Source organism: Postia placenta, assembly GCF_002117355.1.
Source record: "Postia placenta MAD-698-R-SB12 unplaced genomic scaffold POSPLAscaffold_5, whole genome shotgun sequence".
Classification (NCBI taxonomy): domain Eukaryota; kingdom Fungi; phylum Basidiomycota; class Agaricomycetes; order Polyporales; family Adustoporiaceae; genus Rhodonia; species Rhodonia placenta.
Genome location: NW_020169836.1, coordinates 1,479,119 through 1,506,592, shown reverse-complemented (window position 1 = coordinate 1,506,592; position 27,474 = coordinate 1,479,119). Strand labels below are relative to the sequence as shown.

The 27,474-nt window shown below is 52.9% G+C and overlaps 10 protein-coding genes and 2 non-coding genes across 12 annotated transcripts; 5 read left to right on the top strand and 7 right to left on the bottom strand.

Annotated features, from left to right (window-relative positions):
• Positions 1 to 8: 8 nt before the first annotated feature.
• Positions 9 to 92, bottom strand: POSPLADRAFT_t60. Its single transcript has one exon. It is a non-coding gene; the product is annotated as a tRNA-Val (tRNA).
• Positions 93 to 336: 244 nt separating this feature from the next.
• POSPLADRAFT_1039587 (hypothetical protein) lies at positions 337 to 1,353 on the top strand (the record flags this gene model as incomplete). The annotated part of the gene is made up of 4 exons (XM_024477567.1): positions 337 to 491; positions 558 to 639; positions 698 to 722; positions 779 to 1,353. Coding segments are annotated over 4 exons (729 nt in total), but the record flags the coding sequence as incomplete, so codon positions are not given.
• A 63-nt stretch (positions 1,354 to 1,416) lies between these two features.
• On the bottom strand, positions 1,417 to 2,915 carry POSPLADRAFT_1180498 (hypothetical protein; the record flags this gene model as incomplete). The annotated part of the gene is made up of 3 exons (XM_024488764.1): positions 1,417 to 1,815; positions 2,258 to 2,513; positions 2,578 to 2,915. The coding sequence occupies 3 exons, from the start codon at positions 2,913 to 2,915 to the stop codon at positions 1,417 to 1,419; spliced, it is 993 nt and encodes a 330-aa protein (XP_024340350.1).
• Positions 2,916 to 3,869: 954 nt separating this feature from the next.
• Positions 3,870 to 5,898, top strand: POSPLADRAFT_1169041 (hypothetical protein). The gene is made up of 5 exons (XM_024488038.1): positions 3,870 to 4,032; positions 4,083 to 4,169; positions 4,219 to 4,297; positions 4,351 to 5,534; positions 5,599 to 5,898. Exons 1-5 carry the CDS (start codon positions 3,875 to 3,877, stop codon positions 5,747 to 5,749), a joined length of 1,659 nt encoding a protein of 552 aa, XP_024340349.1. The 5' UTR covers positions 3,870 to 3,874; the 3' UTR covers positions 5,750 to 5,898.
• A 73-nt stretch (positions 5,899 to 5,971) lies between these two features.
• Positions 5,972 to 6,064, bottom strand: POSPLADRAFT_t59. Its single transcript has one exon. It is a non-coding gene; the product is annotated as a tRNA-Val (tRNA).
• A 151-nt stretch (positions 6,065 to 6,215) lies between these two features.
• Positions 6,216 to 7,978, top strand: POSPLADRAFT_1139897 (glycosyltransferase family 4 protein; the record flags this gene model as incomplete). Its single annotated transcript, XM_024485094.1, has 8 exons — positions 6,216 to 6,338; positions 6,400 to 6,767; positions 6,828 to 6,946; positions 6,987 to 7,103; positions 7,161 to 7,267; positions 7,328 to 7,496; positions 7,552 to 7,732; positions 7,780 to 7,978. The coding sequence occupies 8 exons, from the start codon at positions 6,216 to 6,218 to the stop codon at positions 7,976 to 7,978; spliced, it is 1,383 nt and encodes a 460-aa protein (XP_024340348.1).
• Positions 7,979 to 8,624: 646 nt separating this feature from the next.
• POSPLADRAFT_1045867 (hypothetical protein) lies at positions 8,625 to 10,717 on the top strand (the record flags this gene model as incomplete). The annotated part of the gene is made up of 13 exons (XM_024478881.1): positions 8,625 to 8,748; positions 8,839 to 8,908; positions 8,960 to 9,043; positions 9,104 to 9,127; positions 9,177 to 9,236; positions 9,297 to 9,456; positions 9,509 to 9,540; positions 9,594 to 9,800; positions 9,851 to 9,896; positions 9,955 to 10,232; positions 10,289 to 10,350; positions 10,402 to 10,655; positions 10,685 to 10,717. The coding sequence occupies 13 exons, from the start codon at positions 8,625 to 8,627 to the stop codon at positions 10,715 to 10,717; spliced, it is 1,434 nt and encodes a 477-aa protein (XP_024340347.1).
• Positions 10,718 to 12,475: 1,758 nt separating this feature from the next.
• POSPLADRAFT_1138850 (hypothetical protein) lies at positions 12,476 to 15,094 on the bottom strand (the record flags this gene model as incomplete). Its single annotated transcript, XM_024484955.1, has 8 exons — positions 12,476 to 12,568; positions 12,711 to 12,856; positions 12,906 to 12,967; positions 13,040 to 13,320; positions 13,380 to 13,881; positions 14,561 to 14,655; positions 14,709 to 14,822; positions 14,900 to 15,094. 8 exons carry the CDS (start codon positions 15,092 to 15,094, stop codon positions 12,476 to 12,478), a joined length of 1,488 nt encoding a protein of 495 aa, XP_024340346.1.
• Positions 15,095 to 17,450: 2,356 nt separating this feature from the next.
• POSPLADRAFT_1169038 (hypothetical protein) lies at positions 17,451 to 19,252 on the bottom strand (the record flags this gene model as incomplete). The annotated part of the gene is made up of 5 exons (XM_024488037.1): positions 17,451 to 18,258; positions 18,308 to 18,837; positions 18,887 to 19,087; positions 19,141 to 19,154; positions 19,207 to 19,252. 5 exons carry the CDS (start codon positions 19,250 to 19,252, stop codon positions 17,664 to 17,666), a joined length of 1,386 nt encoding a protein of 461 aa, XP_024340345.1. The 3' UTR covers positions 17,451 to 17,663.
• Positions 19,253 to 19,429: 177 nt separating this feature from the next.
• Positions 19,430 to 20,606, bottom strand: POSPLADRAFT_1169036 (hypothetical protein). Its single transcript, XM_024488036.1, has 5 exons — positions 20,355 to 20,606; positions 20,263 to 20,296; positions 20,166 to 20,205; positions 20,015 to 20,105; positions 19,430 to 19,962 (listed from the first exon to the last, which is right to left on the bottom strand). The coding sequence occupies exons 1-5, from the start codon at positions 20,502 to 20,504 to the stop codon at positions 19,534 to 19,536; spliced, it is 744 nt and encodes a 247-aa protein (XP_024340344.1). The 5' UTR covers positions 20,505 to 20,606; the 3' UTR covers positions 19,430 to 19,533.
• A 717-nt stretch (positions 20,607 to 21,323) lies between these two features.
• On the top strand, positions 21,324 to 22,946 carry POSPLADRAFT_1140489 (glycoside hydrolase family 18 protein; the record flags this gene model as incomplete). Its single annotated transcript, XM_024485179.1, has 6 exons — positions 21,324 to 21,607; positions 21,658 to 21,745; positions 21,798 to 21,943; positions 21,995 to 22,652; positions 22,708 to 22,768; positions 22,825 to 22,946. 6 exons carry the CDS (start codon positions 21,324 to 21,326, stop codon positions 22,944 to 22,946), a joined length of 1,359 nt encoding a protein of 452 aa, XP_024340343.1.
• Positions 22,947 to 23,773: 827 nt separating this feature from the next.
• On the bottom strand, positions 23,774 to 26,123 carry POSPLADRAFT_1180481 (hypothetical protein; the record flags this gene model as incomplete). The annotated part of the gene is made up of 5 exons (XM_024488763.1): positions 23,774 to 25,313; positions 25,371 to 25,459; positions 25,527 to 25,628; positions 25,684 to 25,863; positions 25,915 to 26,123. 5 exons carry the CDS (start codon positions 26,121 to 26,123, stop codon positions 23,905 to 23,907), a joined length of 1,989 nt encoding a protein of 662 aa, XP_024340342.1. The 3' UTR covers positions 23,774 to 23,904.
• Positions 26,124 to 27,474: the final 1,351 nt, after the last annotated feature.

Genomic DNA, 27,474 nt, shown 5'->3' with positions numbered 1-27,474 from the left:
GCCAAAACTGGTTCAGCCCGGGTTCGAACCGGAGACCACCTGTGGGCACTCAAATGTGAGACAGATGTGATAACCAACTACACCACTGAACCCTATTTATTCTTGCCCAGTATGATGTAAGCGTATTTGTCTCACCACCACTACCTTCACGGCATCGACCAGTGGCCTGCAACGTGAAATGCAGTCCCTAGTCATATCCGCTCAACAGAGTGAAGGCGCAATACGCTGGAAAGAACCGGTTGTCATCCTTCTTGTTGGCCTTGTCGGGTCGGGAAAGGTGTGTTCAGGACTCACGCCATCGAGTGATACTCATTGTCGCTTTCTCAACTCGTGCAGTCCACCTTTGCACAGGCCCTGGAGCACTATGTCCCCGGCTTCCGGAGATGTAACCAGGACGACCTGGGCAACAGGCAGAATGTAGAATCCCTTGCACGCCAATGCTTGCGAGACGGACTTTCCGTATGCATTGACCGCACGAACTTCGACGCACGGTGAGTTTCTCGCACTTATATCGTGCTACTTGTCATGAGTGACATGCCCATACCCCTGCGCTACAGGCAGCGTGCGACATGGATCAATATCGCACATGAGTTCCCGGACACGCCCGCGTGGGTCATTGTCTTCGATACACCCTACGAGGCGCGCCTGAGACTGAGTTCTGCTGCGTTACACCGGACGCTTACTTTCACGAACACAGGTGTGCGCACAACGGCTGCGCGAAAGTATGTATGCGTCTCGTCTGTACAGTGTCTGCTTGTTTATACCTCATACCTTGCAGGGAAGGACCACCCCAATATCAAGACTCCCGAAGAGGGTCTTTCTATACTTGCGCGTTTTCGCTCGCAATACCAGCCACCTTCGGCTCACGAAGGTTTCTCGAGGATCTTGTACCTCCGTCCATCGGACCACCCTTCGCGCGAGTATACACAGAGCGATATCACGGAGATCCTCCGTCGCGTTGAAGCTACGCCACCTCCGACAAATACAATAGACACGTACTTCACCCCACAGAGTAGCCTGGGACATAGTGGTCGAGGCTACGGTGGCTTCAGGGGGCGTCGATATCCAGGTTTTCGCGGAGCCCCGGGTCATGTAGGGTATGGACGCGGTGCACCGACGCCCAATCACCAGCCACAGCCGTATGGTCAGTATGACAATGACACACGAAGTGAGCGTTCAGATTGGAGACCGCAGCCTACCTCAGGTTACAGTGGCGGAAATGTCAACAGTAACTGGAGGCAAGCCTCTCAGAAATGAAGTCTATGTCGTGCTGCTCTGTCCAATAGCTCTTGGTTCTTACTGTTGTACTATACGTATAAGTTGTGATTCTATACATGCTCCGAGCAGCCTAAACTATACAGCCACGACATTAACGCGACGGCCACCAGAACACAAGCGGTATACACACGTCGATCGTCATCCCACTGGCGCAGTCAAGGCCATCCACACCTGCTCTGCAAACTCCCGTGCTTTGACCTGCAGCTTGCCCATCCTGCCTTGCTCGTCCCTGACAAAGCTCTTATTCAGCTTCCCTGCGAGCCTGCGCACGTTCTCGTCCCCGCGCGCCCACTCGCCCTCTGTGCGCCCGCGGTCCCACCACTCGCCCGCCGCCGCACGCAGCGCAGGGTCGCGCATGACGGCGCTGCGTGAGACGCGCAGGGAGATGACGCGCATCATCGTGTCCTGCAGGACCGCCTGCGTGGCAGCGATCGTGCTTGATGGGTCTTCTGGGAGGGCAGAAGGCGGGAGCAAGTATGTTATGATGGGGAGGACGAGGAATAACGACTGGCGGATCGCCCAAAAGTAGTCGTGCCACTAGAGTGCAGTGATGAGCAATGAAATGGAGGATGTGGCTGTAAGCCCATTACAATCCGGCGCTGACACAGTCCTTCCTTTCACCTACCGTGGTTTCAGGGGTGCCTGAACCCTAACTTAGCAGGTAGCCTGCGGTGGGGTTTCGCGTAGCAAAGGTATGCAATCCCTGCGTACAAGTTATATATCGTGTAATCCGTGGCGAGGCGTGCTGTTCAGACAACCTCTCCATAAGGCGGTATTGGCAATTCCCTTTCGCTACGCATTCTGCATGCCGAGCTTTAAGTCCAGAAAAGAACTGAAGGTCTCATTGCAAGTCCATATTACACATTATGAAGAGGTTGGCTGTATCACACTATTGCAACCAGGGACGAAGGGAATGGATAATACTGTAGCCACGGAGCACACCGGATCGTAATGAGACGCAGGGAAGAATTTCACGCACCATAAAGACACCCATGCCATTCTCTGGGATCTTGACTGTGGCGGTTATGATCTGATAGCCCTCCAGAATTGCGGCGCAGACAAGCGCACCCAGAACGTATGTTCGCCAGCGCGTACGACCACTCTGATGGACGGTCAGGAGCCCAAGGACGGCGGCCTCTCGGATATACTCCAGAAGCGCCCCAGGGAGTGCAAAGAGTGCAAACTCGTCAAAAGTCCTGCAGTGCTCACAGTCTTGCAGCACGTCTTGGCCAAACCTGCATTGAACAATGTGGCGTGTCAGTAGGGATAAGCGAGAGAGCTATAAATGCAAGCAAGAACCTGACATAGAGCATGCGCATTTCGAGAGACGAGATTCGAGACAATAGCGTCTCTAAGACTCTCGGTAGTGGAGTGTCTGAGTCGAGTCTGACGTGTCTCCGAATCGCCGTGCGCACGTATTCCGGGGCCGCGTTGAGGGGTACATGGAGAGACCAGAAGATATTTGGCGGCCGGCATAGAAACAGGAAGTAGAGGATGTAAAGCGTATGCAGAAGGAGCAATACAAGAAATATATCTATGCCAGAGTCTTGATGTTTACGAGCATGATAGATAGTTGCGGCGAGGATGAGAACTGAGGCAGAAAGGTAGGCAGTGATAGACGTGCTGATGATGACCATAACGAGACAATAGCGAGCATAAAGATTCTACCCCGAGTCAGATGACGGAAAAGAGTGAGTTCTGAGCGTAAGACGAAGCTCTATTTGCCGACAGATGGCTGTAGCGACTAAAGAGGATTCCAATGGCTGCGGATAATGAGCGGGTGGCGGCGCCTCGAAAGGGTTGCACCGGCAAGCTCCGAAACATAGAACGGCGCGCCTAAGACAAGTACGAAGCAGTATGTGCCTCTGTAAGCTAGTCATCCCTCTCTCATTAGCAAGCTTTCATCATGAAATGCGAGGAAAATCTGGTCTTCCGTCCTTATGCTTGTCTAATAGACAGTGGGAAGTTGACATGATTTACGTCTAACGCTCATCATGGAGTTATATGGCTTTCCTTTTATGGCGTTCATACTACCTTTCCGGGCTCGTACGCCAGTCATGACCAGCTGCAAAGAACGGCCGTCATTGACAATGTTTGTGTCCCCGAGGTATCAATGCCCATACGTCAATTTACTTCTTTGCCAAGAATATGAATATCTGGTCCGCAAGCTCACTCTCTTGTCTTTTGTACTTTGGTTCTATCCAACAACCAGTCGTTCGTTCCCAAGCGGCAACCCTCTTTCCGTCCCTCTTTCCATCGCCAACTCCCTCTCTTTCACCATTCAACATCTCACTATGACGGGATTTTGCATTCAACGCGTTTTCCGACTTGAGGATCAACACATCGCAATATTACATCAATGGTTTTGAGACTGGGCAAGTTAATAGGAGGTACGTATTCCTCGCGAATTAACTGAAATATGGAGGCTCAGCGAGACCATGCACAGCCTTGCGTGCTGCACACCATGGGTGAGTTTAGGCGTTCGTCCAGTAAAGGAAATGGTACCTTAGATTATCCGAGCATTGGGCGCTAGAGGGATAGTTAAAGCATAGCATCTATCCGCTACCACAGCCGCGTACTTTCTTCCGCTGCTACCATGCCCCCGCCCGACAACGACGACACTCAGCTCGAGGATGACGCTGCCTCTCAGCCCATCTCCGTGCCCGACTCCGGAGATGCAGGCGAGAGCGGCAAGCTCAAGATGATCATCTCTCTCCTCAAGAAGTGCCTCGGTGTCAAGGACATCGCGTCCATGTACGTAGTGTTCTCGACCGTCCTACAGCCGCCACTTCATGCCCTCGCAGGCGACTTTCGCTCCCTGCGTCTCTGCTCGAGCCCATTCCCAACCTGGAGTATTGGCACTACTTAGATCGCCCTGATTTGTTTGCTGCGTAAGTTCTATTCCTTTGCCCCACAGGTCGCCATGCTCATAATACACAGCATCAATGATTCCGACGACCCGTTCGAGCGCATGCTCGCTGTTCTACGCTTTACGTTCTCCAAGGATCTCAAGTTTATTGTGAGTCCATCTGTGTTTCGTGCTCTCATCGTCATACTTAATCAGCGGCGCAGCGCGGGAAAGTGTGCAAACCATACAATTCCGTTCTCGGAGAGCATTTCCGCTCGCACTGGGACGTCCTTCCCGTGGAGTATCCATCAGACCCGACGGCCCCGCCCATCCAGCACCTGTATCTCACACCGCCGGCAGCCGAGTCGTCCTACTCTTCGCTCGCCCTAACCCCCGCTCAAGCGCCGCGTGTTTCGGTCTCTGAGACGGCGAGTCTCAGTGGGCGCAGTGTCAAGAGCGGAAAGAGCGGAGCGAGTGGGCTTAGTCTCGCGTCGCGGGCTACGTCGACTGCAGGCAAGAGCACACCGGCGACATCGCCGAGTCTTGGTGAGATGAACCTGGATGCAGATATGTCCAACCTCAATCTAGCAGACGATGCGTCGGAGGTCACAGAGCTAGTCGAGGCAGATGACTCGCCCAATGCGAAAGGCAAACAGCGCGTGCGGATAGCATTCCTCACGGAGCAGGTCTCCCACCACCCACCGGTTTCCGCTTACTATGCCAAGTGCGCCAGTAGACATGTCGAGCTGGCGGGGATCGACCAAATTTCGGCAAAGGTCTCGGGTACGACGCTCAGGATCGTCCCTGGCTCCTACAACCAGGGCTTGTTTGTAAAACTCACAGGCGGACCGGGCGCTGGCGAGACGTACCATATCACGCACCCCATCGGATCGGTGAACGGGATGTTCAGGGGCAGCTTCTACATCACAATGGGCGAGGCTACAATCATCGAGTGCACGGGCGGGAATGACGACGAGGAGCAGCTCCGCGCGATCATCGAATACAAGGAGGAATCGTGGATCGGCAAGGCGCATTTCCTTGTCGAAGGCGTGATACACACCTACAAGCCGGGCGAGACACAACACGAGGAGTGGACGCGCGTGAAACATGTTCCGCGTTCCCGCATACTCGCGACGTTCGACGGGTCATGGAAGCACAAGATACGCTGGAAACGTGTCAATGCACCTAGCTCAGAGTACGCGACACTCATCGATCTGTCGACGCTGCATGTTATACCCAAGTCGGTGAGGTCACTCGAGAAACAGCTTCCTGACGAAAGCAGGAAGCTGTGGGATAACGTGACTACAAGACTACAGGCCAAGGAGTACGGAGAGGCTACTAGACACAAGTTGGCGATAGAGCAGAGGCAAAGAGACGAGGCTGCGGAGCGGAAACGGAAGGGCATCCAGTGAGTTTGCCATGTGCATCTGTTGGAGCGTTCTAGAGCCTGGTCATGAATCCCCTCCGTGTAGGTTCGTTCCGAAGTACTTCGAGAGCGATTACGAAGCAGGACAGCCGACCCTTACCAAAGCTGGCCGGCTGGCATTGGAAGAGGAATTACAGGAGGACATCGTATACCCACTGGAGGACTCTTCGACACCTTCGACACCTTCGACACCATAAGCATTAGACGGATACCTGCAGTCACCGACGATCTAACGACCTATGTACTATATACATGCTTGATCCCTTCACATCATCTTCCCATCGGTACACTACATATCTGTTTACTTTTCCTTCTTGAATTGATGGACAATCCATGGTTTGGCAGCAAGCCAACAGATTGATTTAGTTACACGGAATATCAAATTTGATGACGACAGCTGCATTTGAGTTTAGAAAAAATGACCTGAGCCGGGATCGAACCGGCGACTGTTTGTGCTCCTGGCTCACTGCAATGGTGTAAGACAAACGTGATAACCACTACACCATCAGGCCCTAACTCGTAGATCTCAGGATACAAACCTCATCTGCGGGTGCAAACCACATAGGGAACTTACCACTCGCGCGGCCTCAAGCTAGCTGTTCCCTGTAGTCATGCAAAGCCACAATGAAGTCCCTCGTTATAGCGTAAATATTGAACTTCTTAATGCTCGAGTATAGGCTCACAGTTAAAGATAGGATGGTGTGTGATTTCTTTCATCCCAATGCTGGTGGGGTAGAGAACCACATCTACATGCTCAGTGCGAATCTCATCCGCCGGGGACACAAGGTATGTTTCTGCACGTAGTGCATCGTCATTCTCGACTGCTCCTGATGCGGCTTTGAATCAGGTGATTGCCATAACACACAGCCATCCTCCGGACCGAGTCGGCATACGCTGGCTTTTACCTGCCCTAAAAGTATATTACCTCCCCTTCCCCACCATCGCTTCTTCAGCGACCCTGCCGAATTTTTTGACGTTCTTGCCCTACCTGAGGACAATCGTCCTCCGTGAAGGCGTTGAGATCATACATGCGCACGCCAGTCTGTCGTCGCTGGCGCACGAGGGCCTCCTGCACGCGCACCTGATGGGCGTACGCACTGTGTTCACAGACCACAGTCTGTTTGGCTTCGACGATGCTGCAAGCATATTGACGAATAAGCTCCTTGAGGCGGCGCTAAGGAACGTTGATGCTGTCATATGTGTATCACATACGGGGTATGTCATCGATAACGACAGTGAAGCTGGAGACGAGCCTAACTAGTGAACCTATAACAGCCGTGAGAATACGGTTCTGAGAGCTCGACTTCTCCCTCAAACAGTACACGTCATACCCAATGCCTTAGTGGCTGACCAGTTCAAGCCCATGCCTACCATCCGCTCGAACGACAATGAGAGTACGTCAAGCTTCTCCTCGCCTTGCTACATTACTGATAGGAAATACAGTCACCATCGTCGTCATATCACGGCTGGCGCACAGGAAAGGCATTGATCTCCTTGTGGCAACGGCGCCTCGTATTTGTGCTCTATTCCCAAATGTCAAGTTCGTTATAGGTACGGAACGTGTCTGCACCAGACGCGTCACCGGAGTTATTTGACCTGTCTGGTCAGGAGGCGACGGCCCTAAGCTGATCGACCTGCTCCAGATGAGAGAGAAGTATATGCTCCAAGATCGCATCGAGATGCTTGGGCCTGTCCAACATAGCGATGTTCGCGATGTAAGACTGCAATCGACCTCTCCAACGTGTCAACGGCCAGTTGAGGATGCATTCCCACAGGTCCTTGTCCGCGGCTCTATATTCATAAACACCTCGTTAACAGAGTCATTTGGGATTGCTATCCTGGAGGCCGCCTGCGCAGGTCTTTATGTCGTTGCAACTCGCGTAGGTGGCGTACCGGAAATTCTCCCGGAGGATATGATCTCCTTTGCAAATCCAGACGAGGATGGTCAGTCCTGCACTCAACCTCAATCTTACTCAAATTGTGAACATGTGTTCGCTAGACGTGGTTAGAGCCATGTCAGAAGCCATTGACATCGTGACGGCCAACAAGCACGATCCTATTCGCGCTCACGAGCGCGTTCGGAGCTTTTACAACTGGTGTGACGTTGCTGAACGCACAGAGAAAGTGTACGACACCGTGATGCAACAAGAACCATACGACTTCTGGACGAGATTGCGACGGTATGTAATTTGTTCTATTGATCAGCCTATCTGACGGTGATAAACAGCACTCTACAGCTCGGGCAATTTGCGGGGCCCATCTTCGCGATAATCCTGATTGTGGATTGCTTATTCTTCGTATTTCTTGAGTGGTGGATTCCTCGTGATGACATCGACAAGGTCGAAATGCATTGGAACCAGGATGACTTCGTCGAGGTTTGGATGTTCATCCTGATTTGCTCGTTTCGTACTGACCAGTGTATTTAAACGATAGCTCGTCGGTGAGTATGAGAAGCAAAACGCAAACATTCAGGAATCACATGGCACGTAGCCTCAATAATGATGGCAGCAAACGACAGTGAGGTAAAGAGCATATTCGACCGAGCATATGTAAAGGTCCGGATGGCACTTCGAACGCGTTGGATGTAGGGCGGCTCCGCGCGTTGCTCTCTATGCATGCGGGACTATGCCCAATAGCTCTAGGACTGTTATCGCAGTCCCACGATGTCCAACGTCATCCAGCGTTATCTCGACACCCAGGCTGTCCGCTTGTGTGATATGCACATCGCGTACAAGTATACTCCGGTCATGATGCTTCAATTTTCCTACACGTATCGATCCATTACTACTCAAAGCTGAGTCTCTAGTCCATTAGGGCTCACTCCCTGGTGCCGAGTTCATATGGAGACGGCGCTTAAATGTCTATTTTCTACGTTCCTCAATGCTATTGTGACCAGCGTTCAAACATTCATCACGGAGCCACGCGGAGGTGATCCGCCCATCGTGCTATCTTTGTACAACTCACCACGTGATGCTGGTACCCGGATTATTGAAATAGTTGACCATCTTTGTACAAAATGAACGGAGTCCCCCATTGCTATCGGTTGAGCACCCCCAAGCCGCTGGGTCAAACATGGAAACACCGGAAGATGAGAAGAAATCCGAGATCGCCACTCAGGACTCCGAGGATGTGAGGTCGTTGCGATCAAAAGCGAAGCAGTTGCGCGATCGCGTGAACCACTTCTTCTCTCGATGGGGTATCGAAACCAATGGGTATGTGGTGATCATCGAATACAAGGATATACTCATTTAGAAGGGTTGTAAAAGGATCGATCCCATTCCACCAGCGGAGAGGACAGATACCAAACTCTATCAGATGTTTTTCGTTTGGTTTTCTGTAAACATGAATGTCCTCTCGTGAGTACGCATAAGAGTATCGGCTACATGACAATGACGTCCTTCATGCAGCTTTGGAACTGGATCCGCGGGTCCAGCTTTCTATGGGCTAGGCTTGCGACAGTCATTGATCACGCTATTGATAGTTGACCTGATGTGCGTATTGAAAGTAGTGCTGCTGAGTCGTTGCATTGATTCTTCTTCCATAACACACAGCTCTTGCACGATCCCGGCATACTTGTGAGTTGATGTGCACGCGGATGTGATGTTATCCGACTGCTTCAATCAGTGCTATCTTCGGTCCCAAGCTCGGCATGCGGTCAATGGTTCAAGCACGTTACACTTGGGGGTCCGTATAGTTCATGGTGTTCCCTAATAGCTGATCACTGAGACCTCAGCATTGATATAGGTATTACGGAGCAATGCTCCCAAGCGCTCTGAATGTATTCTCTATGGAGGGGTTCTTGATCCTCGATTGTATCATTGGAGGCCAGATGCTTGCTAGCGTCTCAAATGGACATCTAAACGACACACTGGGAATTGTCATAATAGGTGTTATCTCTCTTGCTGTGAGCTGGAGTCTACATTATGCGCCAGCCGTCGTTGACTCGATCGAGGCAGGTCACGTTCTTTGGCTATCGGGTCATCCACTGGTAGGCACTGTCAATGAACCTCCCCAATGTGTGGTTCTCAGACTTATTTTCAGGTATGAGAGTGTTGCGTGGATACCCAACGTCATCGCCTTCATTATTATGCTTGGCGTTGGTGGGAAGCACCTCACGATCGAACCCGCACCTGGTCCTGTAGCACCGTCTCAAATCATTACGTTCGCTACTGTGGTAGCTTCCAGCGTTATCAGCTGGTGCACGATGACCCCCGATTATGGCGTATACCACCTACAGAATACCTCAAGGTGCTCTTTACGCTGTCTGGTAGTATATATCAACTGACGCGCAGTTGCAGAATGCGGGTATTCATATATACATATCTGGGGTTCTTCGTGTCAAGTGTGAGTGTATATGTGACTCTGCGCATTGGCCTATCAGCAGCAGACTCACAATTTGTAGATCACGGCACATATGCTTGGTGCTGCTTTCGCCGCCTCAGCTCTATCGGATCCTATTTGGGAATCAGGCTTTGACAACGGCAACAATGTTGGCGCCCTGGTTGAGGCAGTGCTTTCTCCTGCAGGGGGTTTTGGCAAGTTCATAACAGTCTTAGTCGCGCTCTCCATTCCAAGCGCATGTGCACCTACGATGTATACCTTTGCATCAAGTCTCATGACTATCAGCTATTATTTCGCAAAGATACCAAGATACATTTTTGCTATCATCTCAACAGCTATGTCAGTCATACTTCCACGCTCCTCACAGTATATGCTGAGACGTATTCTTCTACCAGTCTGATCCCCGTGGCCATAGTCGGCGCCACCCGTTTCTACGCAACCTTCACAGACATTCTCAGTGAGTCCCAGAGCGGCAATGTCTACTTATCTTTATATCTTCCCTTGTCAGGTATAATTGGTTATTGGAGCGTCATCCACGGCGTCATGATCCTTATAGAGCACTTCCTCTTCCGCAAAGACAACTTCAACGCGTACGTATTGGAGGACTTCGACAAGCCTCGCCGCTTAACTCCCGGAATCGCGGCGTTGCTCGCATTTTTCTGCGCCTTCGGGATAATAATCCCCTGCATGAATCAGGCATGGTATGTCGGGCCCATCGCCAGAGCGGGCAGTGGAGACATTGGCATCATTGCGGGTAGCTGTGTGATTTGTTTATTATATCCTAAATTTAGGGCGATCGAACGAAGGTTTTCTCGAGAAAATAGAGCGCAATGAACGAGATGGGTTTATAGGATATATGTTTTGTAGTTCGTCTCATAGCGGGGAATAATATTTCCCTGGAAGACAATACGCATTCAATCCTTGATCTGTGAGGCATTGTCCACCAAGAGCAAGAGCCTTGCATACAAATATGCATCGAAAGGGAACGAGGTGAGATTGAACAACCATGTCTCTCCAAACACCTTCGTTGAACAGACTATATCAAAGCTTCGGTTCTCTCTGACCATCGCACAACCGAACATTTGAACGGCCGTGGGTTCATTTAAAAGCATCAATAATGAGCAAGTGAAACGAATCATTGTGCACAGGCCTGATTGAACCCGATGTATACACAAGCTCAGGCTCGAAGATCGGACTTTGGGACATCACTGAGTGCTATATTGGCGATATAGCAACGGCATAGAACAAGATAGAGATATTTTTGCATTTGAAAGATGCATGCCTAGACATAATCAGTCCAAGTTGACATCCACACGTAGCCACAATTACAATATCGCTAGCCACAATATCGCTAGCCACAATATCACTAGCCACAGTCAGGTACCTCTCTTCACAATGACTTCTATAGCGAGCTTGTTCGAGTCCAGGGTTACCATGAGCTGCCCATGCATGATGACTGGTACAATACCGCCCACATAGAATGAAAGCCTCCTTCAAATGCACAATCATGTCTCGGGTTGCAACTCACTCCATTGATGTCTTCCATGGCTGAAACGTAGAGAAGTTGAATACACTCACAATAACAGGCTACCCCGTGGGTCCTGGCGGGAACGGCGTTCTCGAACGATTGATCTGACTATTGTTTATAGGGGGCGCCTAATAATTGAGGTTCGTGTGCTGCAGGCTGCAGCGGCTGAACGTCTTGCACTTGCACGCTCTCATCCGAGACCAATCGCTGGAAGGCATTGTGCATTGAAGTCAAGTCAAAGGGGCGTATCTCGAAGCATCCCCGTACCAGCGGTGAAAGCGGTGCAATGCACCCATGACCACAAAGTTGCAAAGCAAGCATTCAATGATCATCGAGTGTGTTGGAACTTGAGATTGTGGCGAGCGCATGCCACCGTATTTGGCATTGTTTGTAGTACCTCGCAGACTTTGCGCGAGCCGTCCTGTATGTTCCTTACGCGTTTGACAGAGCTCAGACAAACGCGATATATCTTCGTTGATCGTTCTCGCTTCGGGTCTCGGACGAACTTTAACAGAGTGTTCAAGTGTGACACCAAGCCTGCAACCGTGAACTATGATCAATCATTGTACTTCTAAGCATAGATGCAACAGTGTTGCATTTATTCAGATGCAGTCCATTAATAGGAACCTCGCATGTTGGTAATTGCATCATCAAGGATATGGCGAGTGCGGACTCTAGGAAAGCGATCAGTTAACAGCTCAGAGCATACGTGGCAGCGATGATTGACTTGAAGCGCGAAGTAAAGATGAAAACTTGAGCTTTATTGGCGGGATTGAAGACAGATACCATACAGAGGTGAAACACGATGTAAAGAGTACTCAGAAGGTCCGTTATATAAAGTACATACATACGCAATGTTCGACAGAAACCGTGACAAGCCTTCGGATGACGGCGATACCAAGGTTGGGCCCAGTATGCAACGGGAGCTAACACAGTGTAGCAGAGGCTGCGGGGTTGAGGACGTGTTTTGAGCTCGGAACTGATGGCGACAGAGACCGCGGCAGAGTGGCATGCAACAACCAAGGTGAAACCAGACAGAAGTCAGGCGCGGGACTTAGAGATGAAACAATGGTGAAATGGACCAGTATGCCATGGTGTGTCGGTCTCGAGGCGCGAGATTTGCAATAAAGACGGCTTGATAGACCGGCTGCATGCGAGTTCGCAGTGATGTGGCTCCCTAAAACCACATTCGCTTGCAAGCAAACATCCTGCAACTTTTTGCGTACTGTATACATAAACGAGTAAGTCAAGCATCGCCACATATGTATAAGCAGAATGGTTTAACAAACCGGCATGATTTTCTCGCATTCTGCCATATATTTGACGATGAGCTCATTGCATTTGTCGACATGTACTGCCCATGCTTCTTTCAGCTCGATCTTTATCCTTTCCAAGTCGGGCTTGTGGTAGATATAATGCCCATCACCCTTCAATTCTGGACAGTGGTGAGAAGACGATGTCAATTTAACTTAGCTTGCACTAACCTAGATTCACTGGGAGGAGGTGACCATAGTACACATTGCGCGAGAGGCGGCCTAAATGCTTCCTAGATTTAACGTCGATCATCCTGTCAAATTGGTAAGCGTATGCTTTCTTCGAGAGATGTACAATGTCTTACATTTGTGCGCTACAATAGCCACAGTAGCGCACGTTGTACTCCCAGTATGTCCATCGTCTGGGCTTGAAAACTTTGGTGCCGCACAAGTAGCACTGTTCGCCGAAGGCAAGGTCCGCGTATTGTGGCTCAGTTAGCCACTCGGGGCATGGTGGGAGGTAGGGCGTTTCGGCAATGGCGGCCGTCCAGATGGACCTTGACTCGCGGTGCATGAGCGTGCTTCTGAAGGGCTTGTTTGTTCGCGCCAGGATAAGAAGATCACCAGGGTCGAGGAAAGAAAAGATCTATAGAGCGGTGAAGAAGGTCGTCTGAACTGTGCATTATGCAGACCAAGAAGACTCACTTGCAACAATATGTCCAATGGAAGATCTGTTAGCGTCATCGTGCTTCCTACATGATCTTCATGAGCCTCTACCACAGCCACAGATTGACTGCTCTCTGCGTGATCTTTGGTATCCTCGACCGCAGCCACAGGCTGACTGCTCTCCGCGTGATCTTTATTATCCTCTGCTGCAGCCACAGGCTGAGTGCTCTCTACGTGATCTTCATGATTTTCTGCTGCAGCCGCAGGCCGACGGAAGAGACGCGCGATGATATCTGAGCAGATCTTGAACATATCCCCGATACTCTCCGGGCCCTCTGTACGACGGCGTTTGATGAGATGTTTTAATTCAAGGTGGAGTTCGGTCTCATCGTCTTCATCAATTCGCTTTCGCTTATTGTACGCGCGAGGGTGGAAGTCCATGAAGGGAGTACTGGTGTCTTTAGAAGACGTAGCCAATGCGCCGTCGTCCTTTGACACGGTGATTTCTTCGACTATGGCCATTGTTCTGTGGCGACGACAACTTCACGGTGATAGTTGAGATGATGCTTCAGACTTCCACAGCCAATTCGGTGGCAGACCCTCACAAGACCCAAGAGCAGTTGCAAAGATGATAATGGGCTAGTGTTCCTTAGCGAGGATTGTAGGTATGCCGAGTTTCGTTCAGCGCGAAGGTGAGAAGTAAAGCACCGTGGGAGTCATTTTGTCTACTGCCATATCTGGTACAACGAAGGGTCACACAAGTCACGCTGAGGCCCACTCCATCTCTGTGGCACTCTACTGAACACAAACAATGATCTAGAATGTGGTGAACTTATGAAAGGTTGCTTTCTAAAAATTCTGTTTGGCTGATGTTTGTCGCAGCGGCTTAACTGCATTCGCTCACTAGCACATTCGATTGATCCGCGTTCCTTGAGGTTCAAACGCATCATTCATACCAACGCGTATTCCATTGGCTCACCCTTTTTCTTTTTCTTATAAGCTTCTTTCAACCTTTGACATCCAGCGCGAACCTTGCCTACATCAACCACCATTCAGATTATCCTACTAGTATCAAAGCGCGACCCATCTGAATTTCGGCCCAAGAGGCCCAATCGCAGAATATCAAGGCTATCAAAAGGATCTAAATAATACGGACAATGAGGTATGGAAGGTAAACTCATATTTCTATCGCTAGCGACATCTGGACAGAGCTTCGTGACACCTGGAACATCTCAACAAGGAAGATCTGGTCGAAAGTGATACCACCATCGCCCAGTCGCCAGACGTCCGGGATGCATGTGGTTTGACGAAGTTCCTACAACATACTTAGGTCGTGCAATAACAGAGACGCTCTAAGCCATTACATACATCGTAAGCGCGGCGTAATTCCTCTGCGAGCATGACTGCTGCTCGAGCCACACTGAATTTGCCGCGTGTTGTACGAATGGTCATTTGGTGCGTCCACGGCCTATATCCGAGAATCTACACATATAACATGGGTGTTAGTCATTTTCCAGCCTTATTGATATTTTCATACATGCATTTATTCTGACAGAAACCTTGGGCCCAGTCAGCCCGGGGAATGCAGAGTTTCCTGCACCTTGCAGGCGAGCCGCAACGGAAGGATCAAGCACAAGCGCGGCCAACCGTACCCCGGAGAAGGTGCTCCCTCGTAGACGAAATCGCGCAAGCATACGACGAGTGAATTCTCGGGAGGGGACGTAGTCTCGCTGCTGCAGTAGGGTTTGCTGCATGGTGAAGTACTGGGCGGACGTTTTGCGGTGGGTGGTAACAAGTACGGAGCATTGTGATGCTGCAGTATTTGTAGTGGAACAGCAAAGGGTGAGCGCTGCTTCTATGAGACTCCGTGCGCATAACTAGCTGTCGAAGGTGGGCTGTGGCTCGTCGAATCTTCTACATACAGTCGGCCTCTTCTCTCTTCGGAATTTGCCTGACGTTAGCGCCATCTAATTGTATCTTGCAACTAGACGCCATTCTAACTATCGGAGGTTGCCGTACAGCCAGGTCCGTGGTACACGAGCAAGGTGAAACCCGAAGCTTTATGGCATCTATCTCGGACCAGGCATTCCACCGGGAACGGGATTGTGGTGCATGTACACAGAGCGCATCATCAACTTTCGCCTTGTTCCGCCGCATATCCATGATTCCCCTACCATCTGTGGTCTCCGCTGATGCTCGGCACATTGCAGCCGTTTCGGCCATCTGTGATTGTTGAATTACACTATCTGCGCTTTCTTCTTGTACACTCTACGAAACATGGACCCTATTATATGCTGCTTACTGGCGACACCGCGAGAAGGTGTATGCACTGGCCTAACATTGTTAGGTCAATATCTTGACCAACGCAGCCACTGTCCTAATAGGCGATTGCCGCGCCACAGAGGCTAATATGCAATCCCATGTCGACACACAGAGATATCACTGACCGGAGATGTCCAGGTGCTGCTGCGCTGTGGACAACGGCTCTTACGGCCGCTGCCGGCCGCATACTACGGTGAACAGGAGTAGTGATTCGGAGCGGCTGATGCCGTTTACCCGAGGGAAAGAATCCTAGTAATTCAGCCGAAGGTAATGATGCTCCATCATCCAGCAGCTGCCTTGCCTGAACCCATATTTCCCGCTGGTGTTGCACTGGCTAGGAGACAAGATGGGTTAGACAAGGGGTGTACGATGGGTGTCTGTGCCTCGGCCATATGCACGGTGCGGAAACCCATCTGAGATAACTTGCCGGCCGGGATGACATCCAGGATGTCGGATGACGACTAACTCAAACACAATCGGTGACTCCGATCGAGATCGTCCTGTCTACCGTAGTCAGTGCACGGGATCTTAGTACTGGGAGGGATGAGCGCCCACTGGCAGCGAACTGCACCCGAGAATCAAAGGGACCGATTAGCGTACAGTAGAATCTGCGTTGTATTGCCACGAGTAATACTCAAGGTACAAGGTACAAAAACTCCGCGCGCGCACTCTGACGGTGAGCAATGATGATGCGACGAGACTCACCACACAAGTGCGATCTCAAACGCTCGGGTGGCACACGAGTCTACGCTTTAGAGAAAATGGGATAGAGATTTGGGGGGACCATGTGAATTGAGTTGCTCTGAGACATCCCAAAGTATCATGTAGGAAACAGATCCGTATGACAGGAGCGATGCGACAACAAAGACGATGTCATAGACGCTGAGAGAATTGGGTTGTACGTGAATGTCCAGAAGGGGTAAAGCACATGCTAAATTGAGACGGGAGCCGCATCCCCGACAAGACATCGTGTTTCGTGACATGCTCAAAAAAGTCTCATATTGCCCAGATTGGCCGTGTTTAGACTTATCACATCTATGTATCAGGGGCGTGGCATCACCAGCAGACGAGAAACGTCTAATACGACGAGGGTCATCTAGCCACAAATACGAGATACAGAATTACAGCGTGCTGGCATTAGTGTTGATTAATTTTTGTGACAGTATAGTGAGGAAGACTAGCGGAGTGCGTGTTTGAAATATCTGATTCGGCGACCCTGGCTATCATTACAACAGTCACCTACTCCGTCTCCCCGGACTCGAAATTACGGCAAGGGGGATAGATATTGAGTCTATGATTGTTTATTAGCAAAATATAACGGAACCAAAAAGAACCGGAACGAATTCTTCTCGCAGTGCCCTCAGACTCGTATATAGCGCGTCAACATCCCCTTGTGCCGGTCGCTGGGCGACTTAAACGTTGGGTGAACCGTGGATGATACGTTTGATGTTCCGATGATATCCTGCTATGCTCTCCGAGTCGTCTGATTCCTACCTCTTTCGTCCGGAGCAACCGTCGTGTTTGTGGTAGCTCTTAGGCAAGCGGTGTTCGATGTCTACCCGGCGTTCAGCTTCTTAAAGAGTAAGCAGTACCTCGAGTTTCATTGTTGTGCCCAACTTCTTGATTGTGATACACTGCGTGAGCACATGAGGACGAGGTCCGCTCGACCCCAAGCATGAATAATCGCCTTCCGGAGTCTAACAGTCTCAGGGCCATCCAAGTATCCTCCCACCCATTGCACACCTCGTTCAGGGACGACGCTCCCAAGCCACATCCTGCGAAGTCGTGGTTTCATTTTCTCAATACAAGGGAGCTGTACAACAGTGTTGCGCTTGAAAACTGAAGCCGCGCCGTGGAATGAAAATATCAATTTCATGAGGGTCTGGCAATCCTCCAGAGCAACCCAGTCCTGCCAATCATAAACGAACCGTGTGTCCCAGCCCTTTGGAATCACATAAAGGGTATATCACAGCATACCAAAGCAAGTCACGGTACGGCGCGCTAATTCAATGAGATCTCTTCAGTCTCACCCACATCGTCGTCCACCGTATCCGGCATACTATGCGGGGCCACCTCCTTGTCGACTGGCGGCGGAGGTGGGACCTCCACGCTTGACGGCGCGACCACGCCTACCGCTGTCAATGCTGCCTCTTCCGCGTCCTGCGCCTGCGGTGTGGGCTGGGGTTCTGGCCGGGTCTCCGCTTGTGGCGGGGAGCCGCCCTCACCCGCGCCCGAGGGCACGGGCGGCGGGGTAGGCGGCGCCGGCGGCGGGAAGCGGAAGTTCTTGCTCATCGTGCCCTTGCGCACGTGCCCCGTTCCCCGCGGCGCCGCCTCTCCCTCCCCCTCTTCGTGCTCCTCGGGCGTCGGCTCGAAGCGCCGGCCGGGCGCGGAGTGCGGCGACGAGGACGGAGGCGACGCGGTGGCGACGCGCTGCGGGGGCATGGACTGCCGGTTCGCGACGTGCTTCTGCTGCTGCGAGGGCGATGCGCTCTGCGTCTCGCGGGAGAGGCTGGCTTGCGACATGGACTGCGGGCGGGAGTAGGTGGCGGGAACGGGCGGATTCGCACCGAGGTAGTACGGGTGGATCGGTACCATTCTACGCTGACTTTAAGTCACTGAGCGATGAATGACCATGGAGCGCTCACTTTTTCGCAGAATGACACGCGAGAATCCAGTGTGGCTGCACGACCGGTATGCTGAGCTGCAGCGCTTTCTGATACTCGACCCCCGGCGCGGTGGTTATACTTCCGGACGCCTGCGCGCCGCTGGGGGTCGCCGCCGGGGTCGTGCACACAAAGTGCGTCGTGTCGATCTGGATCTTGTCGCTCCATTTCGCGCCCATCTCGCGCAGCGCCATCCTCGAGTTCTCGAGCAGCACAGAGTCCTGCACGTTGCCGAAACAGACGGAGATGCCCGACGTGTCCGTCATGGTGTGCGTGCGTATGCGGAGCAGGTTCGATGGGTATACGCCCGCGGTGGTGCGCAGCACGAGCTGGAAGGTGTACTCGCTGTCGATCTGCAGTCCCGAGAGCTTCGTGGAGGTGTTCGTGAGCGGTGACGGGATAGATGCGAGGCGCTGGCGGTTGCGGTAGATGTCCAGGGAGCGCAGCTTTGCGGTGGCAAGCTGCAGAGGCGGCCACTCGAGTGTCACAGATGTCTGAGTGACGTTCCTGACCTGTGCGGTCATGAGTCGGGCACTGCTGAGGCAGATGCTGTGTACGCACCTCGAGCTCGGGGTTCTCTGGCGACTTTGTGCCATACATCTGGAGCACCTCATTTTGGAGGGTCCAGAAGTCGCTGTCCCGCTTCTTTTCCTCGGCCAGGTTCCGTTGCACGGAGATGTTCACAATGGATCCGGTGGTGGCGCCTGGTGGTAGCAGTAGGGATGGGAACTCGATGAGATGGGCACGTTCCCCTAGCAGAATCTACACGGCGTTTCAATGCTCAGGACACGTCTTTCAAGTAACGTTCAGCTTACAGCCATCCCGGCATCTGCACACAGACGGTCATTTCGCGTGCCAGAAGCGACAGCCCGGACACGAACCTAGCTTGCCCACTGTAAACATAAAGCTCTCCTGAGACTGCGGCATGTTGTACTGGTCGACTCGAAGAGCTGTTCGCGGGAGGGTATGTGATGATCGTGGTCGTGGTCGAGCAGACCATTCGCGCCGACGCGCACTGCCGCGCACGTCGTCGCGATCAATCACGTGCAGTGACATACTCGACGACATTCAGCAACGACCACTGCAGTAACAAGTTGAACGCTATGAGGAATCGACAACAGTACATTGCTTCCTAACGTTCAGAGAGGCAGTCCCGGGAGTACAACAAGCAGAGGTTACAACGACCAAAACCGGACAACACTCAGCCACTAACCGCTACCCAGCTTGTGCCCACTTCCCCAACGGTGTCCCTGATTTTCCTCCCTCACGCGCCTAGGCGGGACAACATGAACACCCCCCGCTGCAGTCCCACCCACAGACGGCGTACCAGTGTCGCCCAGCAGCCTCTTCAGCCACAGCGGCGCCGTTCCAAAGTTGCGCAGCACCCGCGTGTCCCACACACTCCACCACCAGAGGTGCCCAATGACAGCGCCGGAGATGCTCATTGCCGCTGCGGCGCGCCCGCCGGACATAAGGTCGAGCACGATGAGCGCGAAGGGCAAGTAGACGACGGGAAATTTCACGAGGCCAAAGAGAGACGTTTCGGTACCAGGTGGTGCGAGCTGTGAGGTCATGTAGACGAGGGCATGGAGAAGCGGTCGGCTGTGCACTATGGAGTGGAGCGGGATGTTGAGGGCCTACAATAATAGACTATCGGTTGGGCGGTCGCCGCGGCAGGGTATGTCTTACCAGGATAGCGGCACCTGCGAATACCAGCTGCCATGCGTAGTCTGCTGATCGGCCAGTATAGTAGATGGTTTCCATCTGGTTTGAGTGTTGGCTGAACAAGTTGCGGATATCAGCGCACGGGTGGTGCATTCAGATGCAGACCATACGCAACTAGAGCATGACAAGCTCGAAGATGTAACTGATTCCAGTACCTATTGGGTGGGATATTCAGCACGCACGCTTGACGTATACACCCCGACGGGACTTACTACCGAGAGAGAAGCTGGTAATCACTCTCCAGGCCTGACCCCAGCCGAGATGTCATTGCGGTACATGAAGCCTGCAGCGCGAGCATGCGTACCTCAAACCGCTTCATCACCAGCTCCTTCACGAATATATAGAAGTACGGAGACACAACCTCCAGCATTACAGAGCTCGTGACGAGTAAAGAGGACCCGCACAGAAAGCGAGTTACTGGGGGTATCTTGCGGATTTCCTCGACGAGCGACATGATGCGTCACAATGTGGGTGGTGCAGTGAGCGAGAGGCGAGCTTCCTCGACGAGATTGAGAGACAAGACCCTCTGAATTGGACGATATCAGGACAAGATTGAAGGCGAATAAATCAATTACAAGGTGGATGTGGTCAAGAACATGTTAGTAGACGCGTTGCAGACAGCGCTGCTGGTAAAATGTTGGGCGCTTCGGGGGCGGCCCTCCTTCAATCATTTCATGAACCGTCTTTCAGTATCTTGGCAGCGCAATATCTGAACTCGACCATTCAAAAACTGAGCCCAGGATAACAAGGATAATCGCAAACACATTTTGTAGCTTCCATGCTGGAATTGTGCCTTCTCCAAGAACTGAGCCGATACAATTTACGTATCATGACCTTCGGCGCCGTCACTTCAACCCATCCCTGGATCGCCTGAACTAACAGTTCTGTAGCTATGGTGCAAGCCTCAGCAGCTTCGAATGTCGCTTTTGTGACTCGCGAAGGTTACAGCAGACGGTTGACTAGCGAGATCGCTATTGTCCTCACGGTATTGTTACCACGACTATTGTGTCCGGACAACACGAGGCTGGGCCCGCCTTGCTTCGTTGGTCCTCGTCTGAAACAAGCTTTGACAGAGCCCATAGTGACGGCTGACATCGCGATCTGAACGCTTGTCCTCGTGCCTGGGATTGTGTTTGGTCTGGATAAAAAGCTCAGGTCTGCACCTGCTACACCACCTGCCTCCCAATCCCGACGCTCCTCACGACCTCTGAGGTTCCTTTCTTTTCCTTCTCTACCCTTGCTACTATTGCTTTCATTCTTCAGCATGCTGTACATGCTACCACTTACGCTGCTGGCTGCTCTGCCTCTCGTTCCAGTATGGGCTGCGCCCTACAAATGTTCCTTGAAACCCCAGTCCGGTGTCTCAGCCGCCGCATCGAGCACAGGCTCCTCATCGCCCTCTGGTGGGGGCACCGGTACCACCAGCAGTGGCGGAATTCCTGCTTCAGATCTCGTATCGATGAGCTGGTTCGCCGGCTGGCACGCCACGGCCGATCCTGCTTTCCTGCCCGCGAACATCAGTTGGTCCAAATACACCGCCGTATCGTATGCGTTTGCGTGAGTACCTCATGATTTGCATTTGATCTTCTTTATTGATCCGCCTGTAGTGTGACCACTGAGGACCCCAGCACGGTCTCGCTGGGGGCATCCGACGAGGTATTGCTGCCGCAATTTGTCCAAGCTGCGAAGCAGAACGTAAGCAGAATTTCTTCTGATCTTACTTCATGTCTCATCAGTCTTTGAACAGAATGTCAAAGCGATGCTCACTGTCGGCGGCTGGACCGGCTCGCAGTACTACTCAACCGTAGTCAGTACACCCGAGAACCGTGATACGTTCGCCAATGCTGTCCTGGGCCTCGTCTCCAAATACGACCTCGACGGTCTTGACTTTGAGTGAGTGTCACAGTCCTGCGCTCTATAATGTCTTCTGACAGCGTGCTCCAGCTGGGAGTATCCGAACAACGTCGGCATCGGCTGCAACAACAAGTCACCCGATGACGCCGCAAACTTCCTCTCCTTCCTGCAGACTCTCCGCTCACAGCCCGCGGCGAAGAACCTCACCCTGTCCGCCCCCGTAGGCTTGAAACCCTTCGTCGGCTCCGACGGCTCGCCCATGACCAATGTCTCCGCGTTCGCCGACGTGCTCGACTACATTGAGGTCATGAACTACGATGTCTGGGGCTCGTGGAGCACCGCTGTCGGACCCAACGCACCGCTCAACGACACGTGTGCCCCCGCCGCAGACCAGCAGGGCTCCGCCGTGAGCGCCGTAGCCGCGTGGACCGCCGCGGGCTTCCCTGCGAGCCAGATCGTGCTCGGAGTGCCGTCGTACGGGCACAGCTTCACGGTCGAGCCGAGCGCGGCGCTCGTGAGCGGGAGCGAGAGCACGCTCGCCGCGTACCCCGCGTTCGTGGCGTCGCAGCAGCCGCTCGGCGACGCGTGGGACACGAACGCGACTGCGGGCGTGGACCAGTGCGGGAACCCCACGGGCGGGCCGTCGGGCATCTTCGACTTCTGGGGCCTGGTTGAGGAGGGATTCCTGACCGACAACGGCACCGCGGCGCATGGCATCGCGTACAGATTCGATAACTGCAGCCAGACAGTGAGTGTGCTCTGCTACAGATAAATGTTCTGGTGGGCTGATTGCGGGTCCCCAGCCGTATGTGTACAACCCCGACACGAAGGTGATGGTGTCCTTCGACAACCCGCAGTCCTTCGGTAAGTATATTTTTGATGTGCGAGTGGGTCGTTGGCTGAATCAAGGTTTGCGGCAGCTGCCAAGGGGAGCTTCATCTCAGATTCGGGGCTTGGAGGCTTCGCCATGTGGGAGACTGGTGGTGACTATGAAGACATGCTGGTCGATGCAATCAGGAAGACTGCCGGCTTCAGTAGCTAGATCCTTTATGACCCAAACGAGAACTACATCTTTGTATCTACTAATTCAGGACAATTTGTAGCTGTTTATGTGCTTGTAGCGAGTCGATGTCGTTGTTATGATGTTCAGCACTCTGATAATGTTCATGTTAAAGGGGACCCTTGTTTGCAATTGACTCGAGCCGTAAGAATACCCTTGAATCTACCACTACGCCTTGGAGATAGAAAGTCATCTGAGAGATGAGACTGCAATCAGAAGGCTTGGTTTTGTCTGCTGGTAGCACTCACCGCGCTCTCAATTGAGCTCGCCTTTGGTCATCGGGTCATAAATAGTCACAGACGGCGAAGTACCCTTGCTCGCAAATGATCCTCTGACAATGAATACGCAAATCAATTTCATTGACCAATACACAGATTGTAAGTTACACAGAGCTGGCACAAGTTGAGAAATACGAAATAAGCTGAGTAACAATACGACCGTGACGTATGGAGGTCTACACGCCAAACTGGTGCCACCACAGACAAGCAATGAGCAATAATTGTCAGAAAGATGAGCGACATTTTCGACGGACATGGCCTTGCTCTAGCGAGCAAGGAATACTTTTGTGGGCGCCCTGCAGTTTACGCCTTCTGACTTCATGAGTTTGGCTTGTCCCTAATACCTGCTCGCAAGTACTACGGACGCGGAAGCGGGTCTTCTGATGTGGATATCATCCAGTACTCAGCTTACAAATGCACTGCTGAATTAGCTTGTCTACGATATAAAACGACACACAACGCGTCGTTGTACATGGGGTACGAACACGTATATAGTGGATGAAGAGGTGCATAATAATAATCTGCAATAGGATGCGCACGAAAATTGCCGCCATGATTTTGACCCAATGAAACCCCAGTAACCCAGTATAGTGAATAGAAAAGAAGAATGCAATGCATTTCACCAACCAACTCGCATGTGAGCAGCAACATCGGCGCGGGGCTTAGATACGCGTTTTCGAAGACAGACTCGGCCCATTGCAGAGCTCCGCGCCGACCTTTTGAGCCAGATGCATCCCGAGCGGCTCCAGGGCCTCTCGCCACGCCTGCGTCCGCCGCCGGCCCTCGAAGATGGCCATCGACCGCTCGCCCACTTCGCCTTCCGGCCCGAACACATACACCTTGTCCTCAGCCCAGGGCGCCTCGCCGTGCGCAAACGCGATCCACCGCGCTTGCACCGCGTCCCGCACGCGCGCGTACGTGTATTCGTCGACCACCGGCAGACCCCAGTCGTCCACGAAGCCACTGTCCGTCGACAGCGTCGACGACGACTCTGCCGCGTCCATGTCGGCCTCGCCCATGAACACGCCTTCGTCGTCCGAGTCCGCGAGGTCGAACGACTCGGGCATGTAGTCCGCGGGTAGCTGCGAATGAGACGACCCAGGCGACGACGACGACGGCTGGGGGACGTTGTCGAAGAGGTAGACGAGGTCGACGGCATGATGCGGGACACCGCGCCCGGGACCCTCCTGGTCGAAGACATACCGCCACACACCGTGCCCACCACGCTCGTGCCGCGCCGCAGCTGTGATGCGCTCTGCCGGCCAGGCGAACCGCGTGTCGTTGATGAGTTCGAGTAAGCGCGAATGCAGTTCATCAGCAGGGATGTGTGGATGGATGTCGTACGCGCGGAGTAGCGCGTTCGCTTTCGTGAGCGACTGGCACACAGCACGCACACGCCGCTCGACACCCGTCGCACTCCACATCGAAGCCGGTAGTGACCACAGCAGCGCCTCGTCGCTGCAGTCACCGATCATCATTGGCTGGCGCGGGCCGTGGCTCGCGTGGACGTGCTCATGAGGATGACGTGTACGGGAGCGGGAACGGGAGGAAGGTCGGAGATGACTACGGTTCTGTGTCCAGTGAGAATGCCGCACGGCCGTATCGGTCGAGGAGGATCCCGAGTAATCGTCGAGATGATTTTCATATCGGTGATGATGTGCGTGATGATGTGCGTGATGTTCCGGCGGCTCATCTGCGACGATCGAGCCCGTGAAGTGCTTGCGGAAGAACACGCCGTCGTTCGTGGCTCTCATGTGTTGGCCGAGAGTGACGAGTTTCTCAGGCTCGACTGCACGCAACTCATCAATGGAGTGTACGTGCAGCGCGCACATGATTCTTGACAGCTGCCAGCCCGCCGAACTCACGCTGGGGATCTCCAAGTCCATGATGGCGCTCTGGATGATCGTCCGCTGGAATAAGGGCTGCTTCTCGTTTGCAGCAGAGTGCAGATGGCACAGGATGTCAGCAGCACCCGAGGACGCGCCGAAAAGCGTAATGTTCCACGGGTCACCCCCGAAGTCGGAAATGAATCGATGCACCCATTCAAGAGCTCTGCGCTGATCACGAAGACCTGTGAAACTACGTGAGAAAGTGTCCACGGTACCCGCGGCAGCAGTTAATGACGCACCGTAGTTGCCGACTCCCTCGTCACCTGCAGCCTTGTTATCGTCGCGCAATGCGTTACTGGCTGCAAAGCCGAGCAAGCCGAGGCGATAGCTGTAGATGCCAATGGAGACAAGCGTCAGGAAGGGACCACAACAGTGGAGACTTGACGACCACTTACTTGAATGTGACCATGATGACGGGCTTACCAGCCGTCATGCTCTTTTGGACAAGGGCACCACCGTCGTAGATCCAGCTCGAACCTGAACCACGGTGACCGCCCCTGTCTCGCCTGTCAACACAAGATGCAGTGGTAAGGGAGATCGCATGTTGCCTACCCATGAATCCATAGCATAACTGGCAAGCGCGAGTCCGGGGTTGCATCGCCAGGACAAGTGATGTTGAGGTTCAGACACTCAAATTCGTTCTGCTTGAATGTCTGCTGGGGGATTACATCTTCGGATACCCCGAACAACTCTGCTTCCATGCCCGAGTGATTATGTTGAGGGCATATTGGGCTACATTCGTCTGTCAGTTCGGTCTACGATTGCCTCTGATACTGCACTCACCCATAGTGTCTGGCGTCTACTACTGGAGGGTACGAAGTGAACAACTGGGACTGGCGGAAGCGGGCATGTATGCTGGCATACTTGAGACCGCGGTACTGGTGAACGGGCGCCTCTGACGTGGAGAGGGGGTGTACGATGCCGTTGAACGTCGTCTGGAGTTCTCTGTGCGAGACCACAGGCTCCGCCGTTGTGCTAAATTTCGCTATCATCGTGTTGACGACAGAGTTTCAGAGCGTATACACGCGCGAGATTGGACGAGCTAGCGTCGCGGCAAGGGGTGGAGGACAAAATGAAGGGGAACAGATACGGGGGCCCATGGGGAAACGTCTGGAGCGGCTTTGTAGGACTGGAGCAGGAGGGCGGGGCGCGTGCGCATATCGATGCACCCGAATGTGGACACGCAGTTCTTGCTGAAAACTGGACGGGTGTGCCAGAAGAGGCAAGCCCCGCACGGCCAGCCCATCGCAGGCGCAGCCCAGGGCGTACTCTGCCCCTCCGGCAATCGCCGAGGCGCCCAAATAACCGTCACTCCCGTTGCAGAAAAGACTGGAACTCACTTGGAACCCAACAGGGGCGTCCACGGGACTACTGCCTCGAACACCGAACCCATCACGCTTGACATCACGCATGACGGCGCCGGGGGCTGTTTCGCGTCCTTGGATCCGACTTTGCCCGGCGTGTATTGCGCCCGCATACGTGTAGCGTCGCGCTTGAAGGTAAGCGCCTGGGACAGCTGATGTTGGTGAAGCATTCAGTTGTACCGCCCGCGCCACAAAGCACGGGATGCTGCACAAAGTTGCAGGATCGCAAAACGAACACGTACTGGTAGGCGCAGCAAGCATGCAAGGCTGTGTGGTGTTCGCGAAGGTACACACGGCCAATGGCAGATTCACCGCCCGCAAGTTCGTGGTGATGGTAGCTTCTCTGATCATACGTGGCAGGCCGGTCGAGGTCCTCGACAGCCCATCCATCCGATAAGGTCAGGCGTCGTTGACTTATGGGACGATGTTCATTGAGCGAAGAAGGCGTTGAAGCGTGCCAAGGAGACCGTGCACGCTTGACAAGCTTTCATTGATTCCGACCGATCATCACTAGGGTGCATGTTGAGCGTGGACACGGCCAACAACAACTCACCAGGCAAGAATAACAATTGTCACGAGGCTTTTGACAACATCTCAATGCAAATGCTTCCGCAATCACTGAGTGTTGGCAGTTCCAGAATCAGACATTTTATGGCATCCGCATAAGCAACCATGTCGTGTACGTGTACTCGCTACGGTACATGGATCATACAACGGCGTAGGATTAGACCATATGTATGTTGCATGCCCGGTAGCCTGGAAGCGAGACAGCATCTTGAGTATAGCATCCGAAGGGTGGGAGGAAACAAGACACTTACCTTGTTCCGGAGGCCAGGGCGGACGTAAGGTTGCCTTAAGACGTAACTGATACCCCATAATAGTGCATGCCTTGCCTAAAACGGCCGCGCAGCAGACTTCCTGTGGCCCAAAGTATTACGGGACGAAAACAGAGATCGGTTCGTTCGCGTCGATAGGACGA